Source organism: Desmodus rotundus, chromosome 12, assembly GCF_022682495.2.
Source record: "Desmodus rotundus isolate HL8 chromosome 12, HLdesRot8A.1, whole genome shotgun sequence".
NCBI lineage: Eukaryota > Metazoa > Chordata > Mammalia > Chiroptera > Phyllostomidae > Desmodus > Desmodus rotundus.
Window position 1 is genome coordinate 67,984,688 of NC_071398.1, and position 16,418 is coordinate 68,001,105.

Below are 16,418 nucleotides of genomic sequence, written 5' to 3' on the forward strand. Positions count from 1 at the left end.
TAAAATGCAAAGAAAAAACCAGCAAGAGAAAAAGTAGCAAGAGAGAAGATTCCAGCCACAGGGAAGAATCACAACCTAATGTAAAGGTATTAGGTGTTCCTGAAACCACAAAAACAAATGAAAAAGACAATATTTTCTGAGGTGAGAATAGAACTATGTCTGCAGATCCAAAGGGCTCAAAAAGTGCTAGGATAAAATACCTATGATTAATTATTGGTTAAAGATTTGATTTGAAAGAGAGGAGACACAGAGAGACAGAGACAGAGACTGACTTGTCTGGAATCTCCCTATAATACTCACATCTTGGAACTTGGTAAGATTCATTTATGACCCAAGAATCCAGTATCTAGGCAAGAGGCCATTTGTATATGATGGCAACTAAATCAAAAGGTATTTTCCAAAAATCCAAGAGTTCTGAAGACATACCAACATGTAACTTCTCTGTAAAAAAAAATACTCAAAGATGTGCTCATCTGATGGAAAAATATAAATCAAAATAAATAACTCAGTAATGAAAAGGTGGTGATATAGAAGTACTAGTAGTTAACACAAAGCGAATTATACATAGGACTAAGCCTAAAACATTATATATTGGATTATAAAACAGTATAAATATCAAGAATAATTTTTAAAGAATATGTATAAGATTTTAAAACTCAAAATACTGTAATGTGAATTTTTAAATGCCAGACCATATAAGCAAAATCTGGAGAGCAAAGAGACAATATTCCTCATCTTACAGAAAAGGCAATTAGTATACAGTTTCATTTTGACATTAAAAAATTGAGATGGATTCAAATCCAAATTTTTCTAAAGAGGTATAACTTTAAAAATAAAAAGAACACTAAATGCCATAATTTAAATCATCTCACCACTATCTGTTGTACACATGGGCCAATTTCCACTTCCTCAAATGACATGAGTACATGGCTTATATTCCTCTCACTCTTTCTCCCTTTCTCCTCTGAAATCAGTATCTGGTTTGGGAACCAGTAAGTTCATCTAAGCCAACAGTTCTTACTTTTCTCAACTCAACTGACCTCCACATGTGCTGCATACCACAAAGATACTCACATTCTGGATCTCATTATGCAACATTCGTTGTTCCAATTTTGAGATCTCAAACTTGGTACACTCCACGCTTCCCATCTTCATCCCTTCCCATTCCCAGCAACCATTTCACCTAATTTATCCCCAACTAAAACTTGTAAAAGTAAGTTCCTCCTAAATAACCCAATTCATTAACCAGTCCCCTTTCTAGATGTCTTAATCCTTAGTCTAGCCAAGGATCTGTGGTGGGTCACATGAATGAAGTTCCTGTCCTATGGCTCCAGCCCTGCACCTCCCTCTCTCCCTTTTCCAGCAGTACAAAATGTTGAATAAGTGACTATGCCCACTCTTCTCCTTCCTCATCACACTTTTCTTTTTAACCCTTGCAATCTGGTCTCTTTCTTTACTTTATATTGAAACTATATTTTAGAAGATTTCCAAGGACTTGAAACAATCTGATTAACTGTGCAATTATTCTTATTTGACTCTACTGGCTGTCATTCATTCAATAACCATCATTTGTTAAAACTGGACCTGGGAATGCCAAAATAAGTAAGACCAGTTTCCCAATCCTCCAGAGGCTAAGAGTCCACTAGGCAAAGCAAGCATACAAACCAGTAAGAGCAGTAAAATATTACAGGAGCTACCACCAGAAGCATGTAGAGTTGAGTTAAGGGCACAATCTTAAAACACACCCCTGACTCGGTGATGCTCTAATGGCGAGCTGCTTCCCAACTCTCACACATCCCCTTTTCTCATCCTCCTCCTTTGGATCCCTTTCATCATTCATTTTCTTTAGTGTAGAAATTTCTCACAACTCCGGTTCTACCCTCTGTTCTTCTCACGCCACACACTTTCCCTTACACACCTGATACATTCCCAAGGCAACCAAAACCAAAACTCAAGCTCTGAGTCTCTAGCACCTACCTCTGTTCTGACTTCCTGGGTCTTACTGCTAAACGTTTTTCACTTAAAAAACTTACCATCAGCTCTAGCCCATTTGTGTCAACAGTCCCCACATTCTCCCATTACTCAGATTCAAAACAGAAGTTAACTCTTCTCAATCTCCTCCCTTATCCAATTGAGTACTTAAATGGTCCCCAATTCCTCTCTATCCTTCTTTCAAGCTCACACCCATTCATACTTTCTACCTCCTGTTGTGGTTATGTAGACTTACTTCTTTCTAGTAAATCTGACCCTCCTTTAAAGATAGAAGGGTCAGATTTCTTCATGTCTTTTATGGCATCCAGCATAGTATATTGAATATAACAGTTATTCAATAAATATCTGTTATTGAAGCTACCTTACAATCATTCTGTGGGGGCTTTGAAATCCATGATGTGAAACTGGATCTTGCCTGGAATGTAGCCAAAGCCAGACACTGAGTCATGCATGGATGAGGGCAGAAGAGATCCCTCAGTCTCACCTCCTGTACTTAATGGGGAGCTATCCTAACCATTCACCTGTGTTCCCACCAGTACAACCACTAATCAGCTCTGAGACCTCTGAGGTGAGGGTGCTTCAGGTTAGCACTCTGGCAGTCTGCCCAACTGATAGCAAACTGAAATTGGGGCTGGAAGCAGAATTCCAGAAAACGGGCTTATTATCAAGACTTCACAATCCAGTTGACAGCAGAGAAACTGAAATGGGAGATGCATTTTCCCATTCCCCATGAAAAATGCAAATAAGGAAACTTCTACAGTCCCAGTTATAATTAAATAGTATCTACTCTCAACCAACAAGAGCAGAGAAGTAGTTGTGAGAAAAGCCTCATCCTAGAAAATAGTTCGTCGCCAACTAGAGGCTAGATTGGAATAGGGGCATTTAGTTCAAAATCAAAATACCACCACAAAAAGACTCCATTTCCAGAAACAAGGAGCTCATGGAGCACCTCTGGCAATATATGCCTTGCTGATTCATGCCCAAAAATTTTACTGAAATTGGAGCAACAGCAAAGGGAACTTTAGCCCACTCTTCAGGCTCATCGTGTTACAAAGGAGAGAGAGCTGAGAGAAAATGTGGTCAGTTTTATTTGACTTATATCCACCTAACTTCCATTGTTCACTTCTGCTTAGTGTCCCAAAGCACTATTCCAAGCCCAAGCTGAAATTACAATTCTGAGTTAATAACAGGCACGGGAAAATAAATCACATCTGCCCTAGGAGTGAACCCAAAACCAAAAGCTGCCAGAGAGCAATTTGTGAGTTGAGTTTAGAGGCAACTTTAATTCTGAAGGAAATGAACCTTTAAAAAGAAAATTCAAATAACAATCTACGTAGACAAAACATTAATCTATACTGCCTTAGTTAATTTGAGGGCCTTTCATAAATTTTTTTCTTAAGTGGATATCTGCCAAAGCAGAACTTCTTTCACAAGACGACAGATGGCTTGGGGCCAAGCACAGTAATCATAAAAACTTTTGTGCTCGGGCTTCATCAGATCCTTAGGAGTACTTCCATTCTGTAAAGGAATCATCTCTATAACAAGATTCCAGTAAGAAAAGTAAATCATTGTCCAAACCTAATACCATTTCTTTCTTCTACCTGGGCTTTAGCTTGTCTAGAACAGTGGAAGCTTTTGAAGGCACAAACTAATTACTAACCTAGATAGTCCTGTCAGGTAAAATGGTTCTGTGTTGGGCTAGAAAACAGTTCTGTCCACCACTGATGTGCAAACCACACCAGAACATGGCCACCATGCTTTCCTCTAGTGGGGCCAACTCCAGGCCCTTCTACAGAGAGCTACATGTACACCTTCTACCACCCAGGGTCAGAGGGGAGACACCTACACAGTAGCAGCAATGGTAATACCTACAGAACATCTCTGCATCTAAAGCAGTGCTGTCCAACAGAAATATCTAAGAGATACAGATGTAATTTTAAATATTCTGGTAGCACTTTAAAAAGGAAAAAAGAAGCTAGTAAAATTAACTTGAGTGTTTTATTTTGTTTAACTCAGTGTATCTAAAACATCATTTTAGCATCTAATCAATATTTTAAAACATTATTAATGAGACATTTTTTTTAATACCACGTTTTCAAAATCAGGTATTTTACAATTGTGGTGCGTCTCAATTCAGACCAGTCACATTTCAGGTGCTGACTAATATCAAGATGTGGCTAGTGGCTACCATACCAAATAGCATATCTAGAATGTTTTACAAGATAATTGTTTGCTAAGTAAATGAAAAACTTAAAAAGCTTTTTACTGCACCATGTATTCACCCAACACCCCAATACCCCAATAAAGTAACTAAGAGATATGAGTTCCATGGATGGCAAATAAAGCCTTCAAAAAAAAAAAAAAGGAAGCTGACTCATTTACCTCAAATCAAACCATAAATAGACTTGGAAAAATTCTGGTCAACCTGGAGTCTAAAATTTGCTACAAGAGACCAAGCCTTCTATGCATGTGTACATAGAACACAGTAAGGCTCTTCCCATTAAAAACATGGCAGATTCCCAAATCTTCATTTATTTCTAATTGATACTTAGTTTTTTCAGCTATAGAATCCCATCCATTCTTTTTCACATAGCTGGCAACTTCATTCCCTCTCCTAGTATCCTACCCCAACCCGACTTTTTCTATTTTGTCAAAGCCGGAGCAAACAGTTCATGCTTCAACTTTACAGACAGAAATTGTAGAGGGAATTTTGAGCAAAGATGTAATAAAGCTTTTTGGTATAATGAAAAAAACACCGCACTGAATATAAAGCATTCCCTTAATATTAACTTCTAATCTAAAGTAACCAGGTAAATTTTTAAAAAGGACAAAGAGTAGATCACTATACCCTAAAATAATATAACTATAAATTGAACTTTCAATCACTTAAAAAGAATCAAAGTTCTCAAAAAGACAAAGTTTTTAAAAAGACAATCCACAGAGTAAATTTGTATAGGAAAAAGACCACAGATTGAATATAAACTTGGAGTACAATAAGGCTAGGTTCAAACCCTAGCCCAACCACTATGCACCTTGAGTAAACTGTTTAGCCCTTCTGATATTCATCATCATCTGTAAAAAGGGTATTTAATAAACTCTATCCCTAATACAGTTCTTGCAAAGATTACATAAAATAAACATTGTAATTAGCATCGTATTTGGGTGCTAATGAACATTAGTTACCTCCCAGCCCCAGTCATTTCTTTAATTTGTATAAGGTAGAAAATACTAACCTGAATTTATAGTTCTAATACCAATAGAACTAGGAACCCTACACCCCAAAATTATCTTTCTATTCTTTTCGTAATGAGGTGGGGGCTGGGATGGTAAACTGCTCAGCTACATGGTACTGAGAACAAAGACCTACCCTCCAACTTGGTACTTCCCACACCTCAAGCACATAGTAATGCCAATATTAATGTGGTGAGTGTTATCACAAGAGGACTGTATGGGACAATGATGAAGCCCAGAAAAGAACACTTAACTCAGCCTGGAAAGATGCAAAAAGGTCATGGAAGGCTTCCTGAAGGGGGCAACCGCTTAATCTGAGCCAGGCAGGCAAAAATGGTGAGGACAAGAGGGAGAGGAGTAGAGAAGGAAAATCTAGAGAAAAGGAATGGTATAAATGGAGACACCAGTTGTGGTAGATATAGGAGAACTGGAAACAGTTTTTATTGCTGGAACAGGAAGTACTGTTGCATGTATGAAAAGCTTGGAGAAGCAGACAGGGCTGAGGCTGGAAAGGACTCCTTCATTCACATGAAGTGGAAGAGTCTTAGACTTTATCCTACTGGTGATGAGGATAGCAAAAAACAAGGTTGTCACTAAAAATCAAAGAATTGGCAGGAGTGAAGTAGAGGAAAGAAAACTGTGGTGAGAAATCAAAGGCGAGGGTCACTTTAAATGGCAGCAGATCAAAATAAATAAATATTGCCACACTAAACTTACCCATCATTTTTGCCATTTCTAGAAATACAAGAACATATGGGGGGGAAACATCTTGTAAGGACCTTCACAGAAAAAAGGTATTTATTAAACATCCTGTGGTAAGAAATTTTGGTAAAATATCATTTCACTGGGAAAGTTTCCCCCAAGATTGGGCCTTCCTAATTAATATCAAAGCAGGAAACTGAGTGTGGTATCAAAGAAAAACCGGCAATGAAATCACAATATCACTTAATCTTGACTGGCATCGGAAGCCTTAGTACCACACAGAGCCACTCTGCCACAGGGCAAGAAAGAGATGAGAATGGGCTCAAGTTCCTAACAAATATCCCATCCCACCCAATACCACTGTGAGGGACATTAAAGAAAAATTCAAATCTTTCTAGTTATTGTCATATAATTAACTTCACAGTAATTTTAAGTTGAAAAAAAATGGCCTATGAAAATTCTACCACAGAAATGGCAAAAGGTACAGAGAGCATGGCAGAAAGCAGAGGGTTGGGAGTGAAGTCCCAGGATCAAGAAGACATCAAGAAGAAATTCTAGGGGAAGTCCAATTCTAGGGAAACTCAGTGGGAAACTATTAAAAAAGGACAGTTTAGGGATTAAAAGCAGAAATATGTGCCCTTTCAGGAAATCATGTTATTGAAGTTTTAAACCCTCTTAATCTTTTTTATTCATAATCTACAGCTCTAAAAAGTACTCTAAATAATTAGCTGCTACAGAGAAGGAAAAGCAATTTGTAGCACTAAATACCAGGTAGTGTTGGCAGCAATCCAGCATCAAGACTTCTTTGCTAGGCACCATCCATCACTGGTACTGAAGTTTCTTCCTTATACCACAAGTTATTGGGTTTCCACATTAAATTAATCAATTTCTCTCAAAAAGGCTCAGTTCTTAATCACTTAATTAGTTCTTAACTGTCTCCACTTTCAGTTAGATAAATAAACAGAAATTGGATCCAAACGTCTGCATAAAATCAACTTAACTTTCAAACAGAAGTAGAAAATCTGCCTAAGACAGTATCAGAAACTTCCAAGAGGATGTAAAATTAAGCGAGACTACTCTTGTACTTTCGGAAGCAAAAATATCTGTTTTTGTCCTATGCACAAAAGGATACAAACAAGAGAAAAATAAAAATGTAAATGAGTGTCATAAAAATAAGTCATCAAGAGTACCTGCTCAGCCCTTGGCATAATTATAGGACACAAGAATACGATGAGAGAGTTCTGTCTGTGAAAAAGCAACAGCTCTGAACTCTTAAAGTCTCTATAACCTACTTTTACTTTTTTTTTAAGTTGGAAGAGGAGTATTCTAACAGTCTTTTCTTGTAATTATGATTATTCTTTGATACTACACCAAAACTTGACAAGCTGTAGTTTCTTCTTTTTTCAGCTTTATTGAGATATGATTGACATATAACATTGTGTAAGTTTAAGGTTCACAATGTAACTATTTAATATACATATATGTTGAAAAATAATTACCATAATAAGATTAGTTAACATACCCATGACCTCACACAGCTACCATTTGTATGTGTGTGTGGTAAAAACATTTGTATTTTTGCATTTAAGCATGTTCTTTTCCTTTCAAACATTTATTATGCATCTATTACATTCCAGGCAATGTGCAGCGCTCCCCAGACAACCTCAGAGTCTGTCAATAATGCTCTTTTCTCACACCTGCCACAGCACCTAGCGCGCACGGGGCTGAGTTCAGAATAGCTGCCCAATAAATACCTGTGCACATGTTTCTTTGCATGAACACAGGAGAACCTAGAGGGTTAGCACAATGATCTAGCACACAGACCCTTGTGAAAGGTGCCTACTTCAATTATGGCCTGCCTCTGGTTACCAATCTATGCCCCATCCTGGTTTTAGCCACACCGTACATACCTGTCCACTGAGGGGGGCAGCGACAGTTGTAGGTATTGACCCCGTCCACACAAACCCCTCCATTCTGACACCTGTGGTTAGGGCAGTCATCAATATTCCGCTCACAGGTGCTGCCTTCAAAACCTGGTAAGAGAAGAAAAGCAAAAATGATGAATTCTATACAGAAGAAATGATCTTCTCTTCTCCCGCAGGATATGATCATCAGAAACCTACTTCATTATTTCAGTTCAGCAGTTAGCAGCTGGTCAACCCAGGACTCACTGTATTAAAAATCCCCCAGTCTTCTGCCTTCTCTTGCCTCAAGTATAGCTAGACGGGTTAAAGTGACTCATTATGCCAATGGCATGCTTTCACAGTACCTCACAAGTTTCATGAAATAAAACCCCAGTGAAGACAAATTTCTACTCGGAACAGCTATTCACTGGTTCTTAACAAAGGTATTAGATTTACCTCAGCTCCATGCTAGATTAATGAGAAGAACAGATGAAAGATTATGTAATTAGATTTAAATGTATTTTTTCCCCTTGGGATTATTGTTTGGGAAAACGAGGTGGGGGTGAAGGGCATAAGAAAAATATTGAAGTTAAAGTCTGAAGATATAAATCAAGTTCCAACCTCACTATCTATAAAGCTGCTTAACACATGGTAAATTCCTAACAATGAATCAGAGGTGTCAAACTCATTTTCACCAGGGACCACATCAGCTTCGCAATTGCCTTCAAAGGGCCAAATGTAATTTTAGTACTGTGTAAATGTAACTACTCCTTAATAACTAAGTAAGAGCTCAGCACTGCTACCAGGTGGAAACAAAGTGCCGCTGGATAATACAAGGTGGAGGGCCAGATTTGGCCCGAGGGCCTTGTGTTTGCCACCTGCGCTCTGAATCAACTTCCTCATCTGTAAGATGAGGTTGACTCCACCTGCCTGGCCTGCCTTTCTAGGTTGTTATAAGTGCCACATCACAAGTAAATGCAATACAAATATAAAAAACTATCTGAAAATGGGGTAGTATTATTACTAATTAAACTTCCCAACCCTTCAAATTCTTCACCTTCCTCACTACATTTATAGCTTTGCTTCCTTCCTCTTGACTTTCCCCTTTTATGAAAAATGAAAGTAGCACATCAAACTTCACCTTAACTGCCCACAGTAATTTATACACTGGGCTTTTTTTCCCTTTCTCTCTCCTTGCTACCTAATTCCTTAGGTATTAAAATAGAAGACTACCAGTTTCAAAACAAGAGAATGTTCACTAAACATTGTCCTATTTGAAATATAGTATGCCTATGTACTTGGGCCTCTTCAAAATGTCCCATAAGGTTCCTCTGTCACACTCAAAACACTTAATGAGTCTTAAACAAGGCACTGGGGATATAACAGTGAGTAAAAGAGACAGAGTCCCTGCTTTCAGGGTATTGACAGCCTGCGGGCGGGGAAAGACATCAATCGCACCTTGCTTTATTCATCCCTTACCACAAGCCACTGTGGTATTCTACATCTGCTCCGATACACTGGAACATGGCTGGTTTCTCTGAATACAGTGGCAGTCATGTAAATGAGTGTAAATCAAATCGCCAAAGTAACTTCCCAGAGACCAAAGGAAATCACTTCATAGAAGATGGGAATAAGTGAAAGCTTGACTGAAGAGAATTCTGTTCCTCCTTGTATTTGGTACTCAAGCCATTCAGGCAGATGAATCACTAAGTAAGCTTGAGAAAGACTATGAAAAATTTTATAGACTCAGATTTAAAAAAAAATTTGTCATATTACTCATATATCTGTTTAATCCTATGAATGGGCTAAGTCAAAAAATATTATGATAAAGTGAGGGCAAATCTACAGATCTACCAAGCAGCAGTTCTTGAACAAGAACTGAGGTTGGTGTCTCTAGTCTAGTGCTCTTAATGGAAACAATCTTTAGAAAAGTCAAAGATTCAGTTTTAGAGTGTGGGAAGGAAATACGGCCCCTGGCCCACCATTGTTAGAACCTGGGTGGTCTGGTGATATTATAGAACTGGTACTGATCATCCTCCCCCTAATTTGACCTTTCTGGTGACTAATACTATGTATTACTGACTAGGGTGTCAGGGAGATGATAAAGCCCTTGTAACCAAATTGGAAACTGCAACCCTGAATCTATATGAGTCAATGCTACAACTAACTGAATTCACCAACCACAGACAAATTAAGAAAGCAGAAGCATTTCTTCATAACCACAACATATAAGAAATAAAATGTTCTCTTTTTATGACTGACTGACTGTTTTTGAAGTAGTTCTTCCTGGCCAATAGGTAGATAGGTAAGAAGAAGAGAGATGAAAGGGTTAGTTCATGGGTAAAGCATGGCCTAGGTCCAACTCTCAGCCTCTCCAGGCAATACCTGAGTGAACATGGACATGATACTTATTTCCTCTCTAGGGGAATTAATAGGACATACCTCAAAAGGTTGTTGTAAAGATTAAATGAGTTAGATATAAAAAACACTTAATTCAATAAATGGTGCTGGAACAATTAAACATCAACATACAAAAGAATAAAGTTGGACCCTTTCCTCACACCATGCACAAAAATTAACTCAAAATGTAAGAGTCAAAATTATAAAACTCTTGGAAGAAAACTCGGGATTAAATCTCTGTGACTTGAGCCAGGCAAAGCTTTCTTAAATATAACCAAAAGCACAACAAAAGGGAAAAAAAAAACAGTATAGTCTGGACTTCATCAAAATTAAAAACATTTGGGCTTCAAAGGACACCATCAAGAATGTGGAAGACCACAAAATGGGAGAAAATATTTGCAAGTCATATATCTGACAAGAGATTTGTTTCTAGGATATATAAAGAACTCTTAAAACAATAATAAAAATATATATAATACGATAATAAAAAGACAACCCACTTACAAATGGGTAAGAGATCTGAATAGACATTTCTTCAAAGGTAATATAAAAATGACTGATAAGCACATGAAAAGGTGCTTGACATCAGCCATGAGGGAAATGCAAATAAATACCACAATTTGATGTTACTTCACGCCCACTAGGATGGCGATAATCAAAAAGACAGATAATAACAAGTGTAGGCAAGAGAATGTAGAGAAACTGGAAAACCTTGTACACTGTTGGATGGAATGTAAAATTGTGCAGCCACTTTGGAATATAGTCTGGTAGTTCCTGAAAAGGTTAAATAGTTACCCTATCACTCAGCAATTCCTCTCCTACATACAGTTAGCTAACACTATTAATCAATAAGATCAAAGCACCCCTTAGAGATTATCAACTCTAATCCTTTTATGTAGACAGATGAAGAGGCTGAGAGTCACAATCCAAGTTTACATGACTAGTAGGTAGGAGTCTATACTGAACTGGAAACTTTACCCAGTTTCAATGAGTGTGTCCTCTGGGACTTCAGAGTTCTCTTTCAATAGCCTGAAAAACTGACCTTAGGTCAAAAGTTCCCTGTCTGAGAAAAACTCAAGCTAAATCGGTTCTCCGAAGTTAAGACAGGATTTATGCCTTAAAAATAGAGATACAGAACTCTTTTTGGAAATAGCCAGCAAATTCTTGTAAGGAAGTGTATGCAAGGGGGTGGGTAAGGCTTGTATGAATAAGTTACAGTGCAATCACTTCTTTAAAACATATTTTAAGGTTTTAGCGGAAAGGGAAACAGACAAGTCTCCAGACCTGTGTGTGGGATGGGTGTAGCAGACTTACAGAGAGGCTCCCATGACCGTACTAAAAGGAATCTGCTGCCTAACGCCAATTCACATCCTTAAAAGGCCACACGGAGAGAAATTAAACTTAGAAGGAACATTTTAAGATTGTGCTGTTATAAAACTATGGGCCATGTAACTGATAAATAATGACAGTGAGGGTGGGGAGCAGAAAAGAGTCTTTTGCACTTGTCATCCCACACAGAGAACAGCATTTCTCAAGAGAGCATCGCATCTTTCTGTTTTCAGGCCCTGGGAGGTGTGAGGGTGGAAAGGCTAGGTGGAGAGGCACAAAGAGTAGAGCAAACGGAGAAGATGAGAAAGCACAACCAGGAATCTCCCAGGCAAGGCTGAAAGTCCTCAGGAAGTGCTTATGTAGAGCGATGAAAGACTGAGGAAAAAAACAGGGATACCTGAAATGGTGGGGACAAAGGCAAAAAGGTAAAAATCTGTAAGACCACCTTCTCTGCCCCAACCCCTGGAAAGAAGCCTCTCACAAAAGGAACTGCTCCTATCTGGGTCCAACTGATTTTCCTGGCACATATCTTCCATCCTCTGAGTGAGCCCTGAGGAGCTCACTGACCCCCAAGGTCGGCCCATGTATACCCCCTGCCACAACACCCACCCAGGCTGCCTCCCTGGGATCTCCCTAATCTCTTCACCTTCCTTTCTGACTTTATTACCAAAGAAGTCACAGAAATGAATAAAGGGATTCAAAAGAAATAAATCCAGTACATTTTTAAAAAATATATAATATAGGAATTCTCTTCTCTATCACATTCAATTCATTCATCAAATATTCACTGAGTCTCAATTTTGAGCCAGGCACTAAGTTTGGGTAGTGGGAGGGATGGGGAGAGTTAAAACTAGAGTGTCTACTGGGAAAGATGAACAAATGAACAATCTGCTGGAGGTGTACAGGTTGCCAAAAGACCCCAAAGGGTCTCTAATCCCCAAGGGGGTGGAGAATATAAAAGGCATCTCAGTGAAGTAGGTGCCTTTGATGCATCATAAAGAACGAGTTCTGTACAAAAAGGTGGCGAGGGTGGGGGAAGAAGGTGACGGAAAGCTGAGGAGACAGCATGGGCAAAACTACCAAGCATGGGAAAACAGGAAACAACTCCAAGAATATTGAGTAAAATGGGACTTGGGGCCCAAGTCAAAGGAGCTAAAATAACGCACCCTGAAAAGCTGTATGAGCAGATTTCTGCATCTGCTCTGGAGATACCTGCCAAGATATGACTACTCTAATGCCCAGGAGAACATTACATGCCCTGTGTGTGAGAATGCAAGGAGGAATTCTTTCTAACAGTTTTTAAGCTCAGCAACAACAGAGCAGACACAAAAGTCACAAAATGTGCCCAAAGCATTATTTCAATGATACAGGGATATTATACATAATCACCCTGTGAAGTATAGGGCTGGGTACATAGGATAAGTGTTCGTTGTTTGGAGAGGATGAGATCACACAGCTTTTTAAGTTTTTAAAAAATCACAGAGGAATAAAGAGGTGTGGGAGAGAAAGAAAAAGGGAAAGTACACTAAGGACTGTTCAATCCAACTATGAACTCTCAAGTTCACAGCCAACAGATTCAAACACCCCACTGTTTTCTGATTACCTGTGAAACTTTTTTAAATGTCCACAAACACAAAATGGGCCTCATTCTTTCCCCACTAGTTGGCCCTACCCTCAAAATACTGGAAGTCAATAATTGAATGATTTATTTTCTATTTTGTTCTTATGTTAAAATGATTCTGGCTGAGTGCTCTTCCTCAGGGTATCTGCTAAATAATTTACTTAATGGTAGCTCATGAAGGTCTGGATTATTAAAAGTTGCGAACCCAAGGAGAAAATGAAATATTGTTCCTTGGTTTACGTCTACTAGTTCCCTCTTGAATACACTGTTTTTTCTTCCTGCTATAGAGAAATTATACTTTCTTCGTCACACAAGATGTGTCATTTTTGCAGTTTTAATCACTCCCCCTGCCCCCAGGAGCCTTACAATAACACTAAAATCAATTCACTGTAACAATAGTGCCCTTTGTAGGAAAAGAACTATAACCAAACCCTTCCAATATAATCACTAACTTATGTGGGGGTCACTGACTTACAGAGTTAAAAAGCACTCTAAAATTCTTCTTACCCAGTATCGCAGAATACAACAACAAAGGGAGAAGCCGGGCAAGGTCTACGATGCACGACTCCAGAAGAAAACGGGAAGACCAAACACAGTTGCATTCTCAACGCAGTGATATGATATGAAATTCAGTCAATCAATAAACATTTGCGTGCCTGTTATGTACCTGGCACTGTTTTTTAGGTGTTTGGGATACACTGCTAACAAAAACAAAGATCCTAGCTTTCACTCTGGAGAAGAGGGAGCAGAAATTTGGAAAAGACTGACAACAAACTATAGCACATGGAGTAAATTATATAGTAAAAAATTATATAGTAAGAAGATAAATCTTACAGAAAAAGAAAAGTAGATAAGGGCCAGTAATTAAGGAGGTTTAGAGTATGGTTACAATTTTAAATAGGGTTATCAGGCTAGGCCTCAATTAGAAGTGCAAAGACTTGAAATGTGGTTGGTGGTAAGCAGCCATCTGGGAGTTACAGACTACCTTCACAAGCTACTCTGCTGACTTGGTTTCCCCAGTTTTATAAGTGAAATATTGATTATTATTTTAAGTAACATTTTAGTCATTTAGAATAGTGTGGAGGGCAGTAGAGGAAAGGGCAAGGAGATAGGTATTGCATTTATCAAAAAAAACTCTGTAAAAGAAAATCACCTTCCAGACACTATTTCCTATGTGGAAATGAGGTTAATATTTTCCAAAGTCCACTTATGACAGAAAAAACAATGAGCATAAAATCTTACAAACTGTGTAAATACCTATTTATTTACAATGTTACTGCATTATCTATTGTTTTGCATTCTTTTTTTAACTTCCTTCTATACGTTGTCTAAGCTAATGTCATGTGGTTTATAGATCATGGGATCCTGAAAGGCAAGAACGAGTCTACCTATTTTTAAATGTCTGCAACATGTCATACATAGGCTGATATGTAATGAATACTAGTCAATCATAATTAGAAGTATCTCTTTCTTCTTATGAGTGTACTTTTCTTTTTAACTCAAACACCTCAATGCATTTAACAAAGTTTCATACATATTCAAAGCACACACGGGCGTAGAGAAGTAGTACAGGGTGATGCAGCAAGATGCAAAAGCTTTGGAAAGAATCTGCCTGGGGGAAAGACTCCGCCTGACCATTTGTCAGCTGTGCCACTTTGGGTAAATCACTTGACATCTCCAAACGTGAGTTACTTCACCTGGGAAAACTTGAAAAATTAATACCTGTCCCTAAGGTTTTGTGTAAATGAATGAACGAATGCAGAAGGACCTGGCATAGTGCCTGACTCATAAAAGGCACTGTATGTTAAGTTTTTCTCTTCACCAACCCCCCCCACCCCCGCACTCCCAACACACACACATGCATACACACACTTCATCAGTGAGTAAATAAATGTCTTGCTTTAAACTACAAGCAGGGTATAAGAGAGAGCCAAGTTTCCTCACTCCATCCCACTAGCCCTGGCAGCCTCTCAGCTGTGGAATCCCTGGTTATTTCCTTTCTCAAGGAGGAGATACTATTCTGGTTTGACAGATCCTTTCCTGCACACACTCTCATAATTCCCTAAGGTTCTTATCGTGGCTAATGGATAACAATGCAGAGACTATGGGAGTGAGTAATCACTCTCTCCTGGCTAAAAACTTCCTTTATTGACTTCTCTAACTTCCCGTCAGCATTTTGCTGCCAAATTAACCTCTTGTTCTAGGCAACTATTAAAAGCAATTCTCTTGAAGCTTAAAAACACAATTAGCCTTCAACAATAAATCACACTAACCTTTACTACTAGCCACTCAGACTAGTAGACTTTTAGAATATTATACTATTAGAATCTTTGTAAAATTAAATTGTCTACATTTCTATCCTTCCTTAATCCTTAAAATGAAAACAGGAGTGAAGATACCCTTTAGTTATTCTTTCAGGTAATGTAGACACTAGTAATATTATGCCAACAGAAGTTTATTTAGTGTTTAGAATGATAGTATTATCTATTCTTCATTGAAAGAGAAACTGAAAGCAACACAATAATAGCTTACGCTTGTGGCTTCAGTTAAACAGTATGAAGTCTTCTATTGTGTGGCAGTGTCTTGTATTGCCCATAGCACAAGTGCCTAGAACATAGCTGGCAGTCAATAAATTTTTACTAAATGAAAGGAATAAGTTACCATTTGGTTTTATACCAGGGACCACTATATGACCTCTAATCCCCAAAAGATAAAATACACAATCCCATTATATGGGAGCCATACCTTCAACACCAGAATCAAAGATTCCCATTCTGAAAAAGTAGCTAGAACAACTTCTTTTTGAGGCAATTCTGCTTACTTAGCATATTATTCCCCCTCAAGTTTTCCTTCTTTTGTTTTTGTACTAAGGATATTTGTATAAAAACAGAATCTTTGTTGCTTAGTAATTCATCTGCTCCAGCTGCTTGTGTTCTGTTCCCAATCAAAATTCTCAGTTTTCAGCATCCTCATCATTTTTATAAGGAGTTTAGTGAATTGGCCAGGCTCACTCTTTTCTCCACCTCTGCAGAACACTGGGCCCCATGCTCCCATACATTGCTCATCTTTGTGTTTCTAGCTTAGGATTATGTATGATTGTGCCACATATAATCTCTCAGTGTTCATCATAAAGTGCTCACTGATTAACAGAGCACCAACTCCCATCCCACTTCCAAAATTCTCTAGTTTCAAAGTCAAGGCAGGGTTATCCCAAAGTCAGACAGAACTGGAAAGGGTTT

General features: G+C 38.3%; 1 protein-coding gene across 2 annotated transcripts in view; it reads right to left on the bottom strand.

Annotated features, from left to right (window-relative positions):
• The window catches only part of NOTCH2 (notch receptor 2), a 200,663-nt gene that overhangs the window by 68,726 nt on the left and 115,519 nt on the right, over positions 1 to 16,418 (bottom strand). For both annotated transcript variants that reach the window (XM_053916245.1, XM_024570615.4), the window contains exon 5: positions 7,836 to 7,958. In XM_053916245.1, the coding sequence (XP_053772220.1) occupies positions 7,836 to 7,958 (123 nt within the window). The remainder of the gene's footprint in view (positions 1 to 7,835; positions 7,959 to 16,418) is intronic.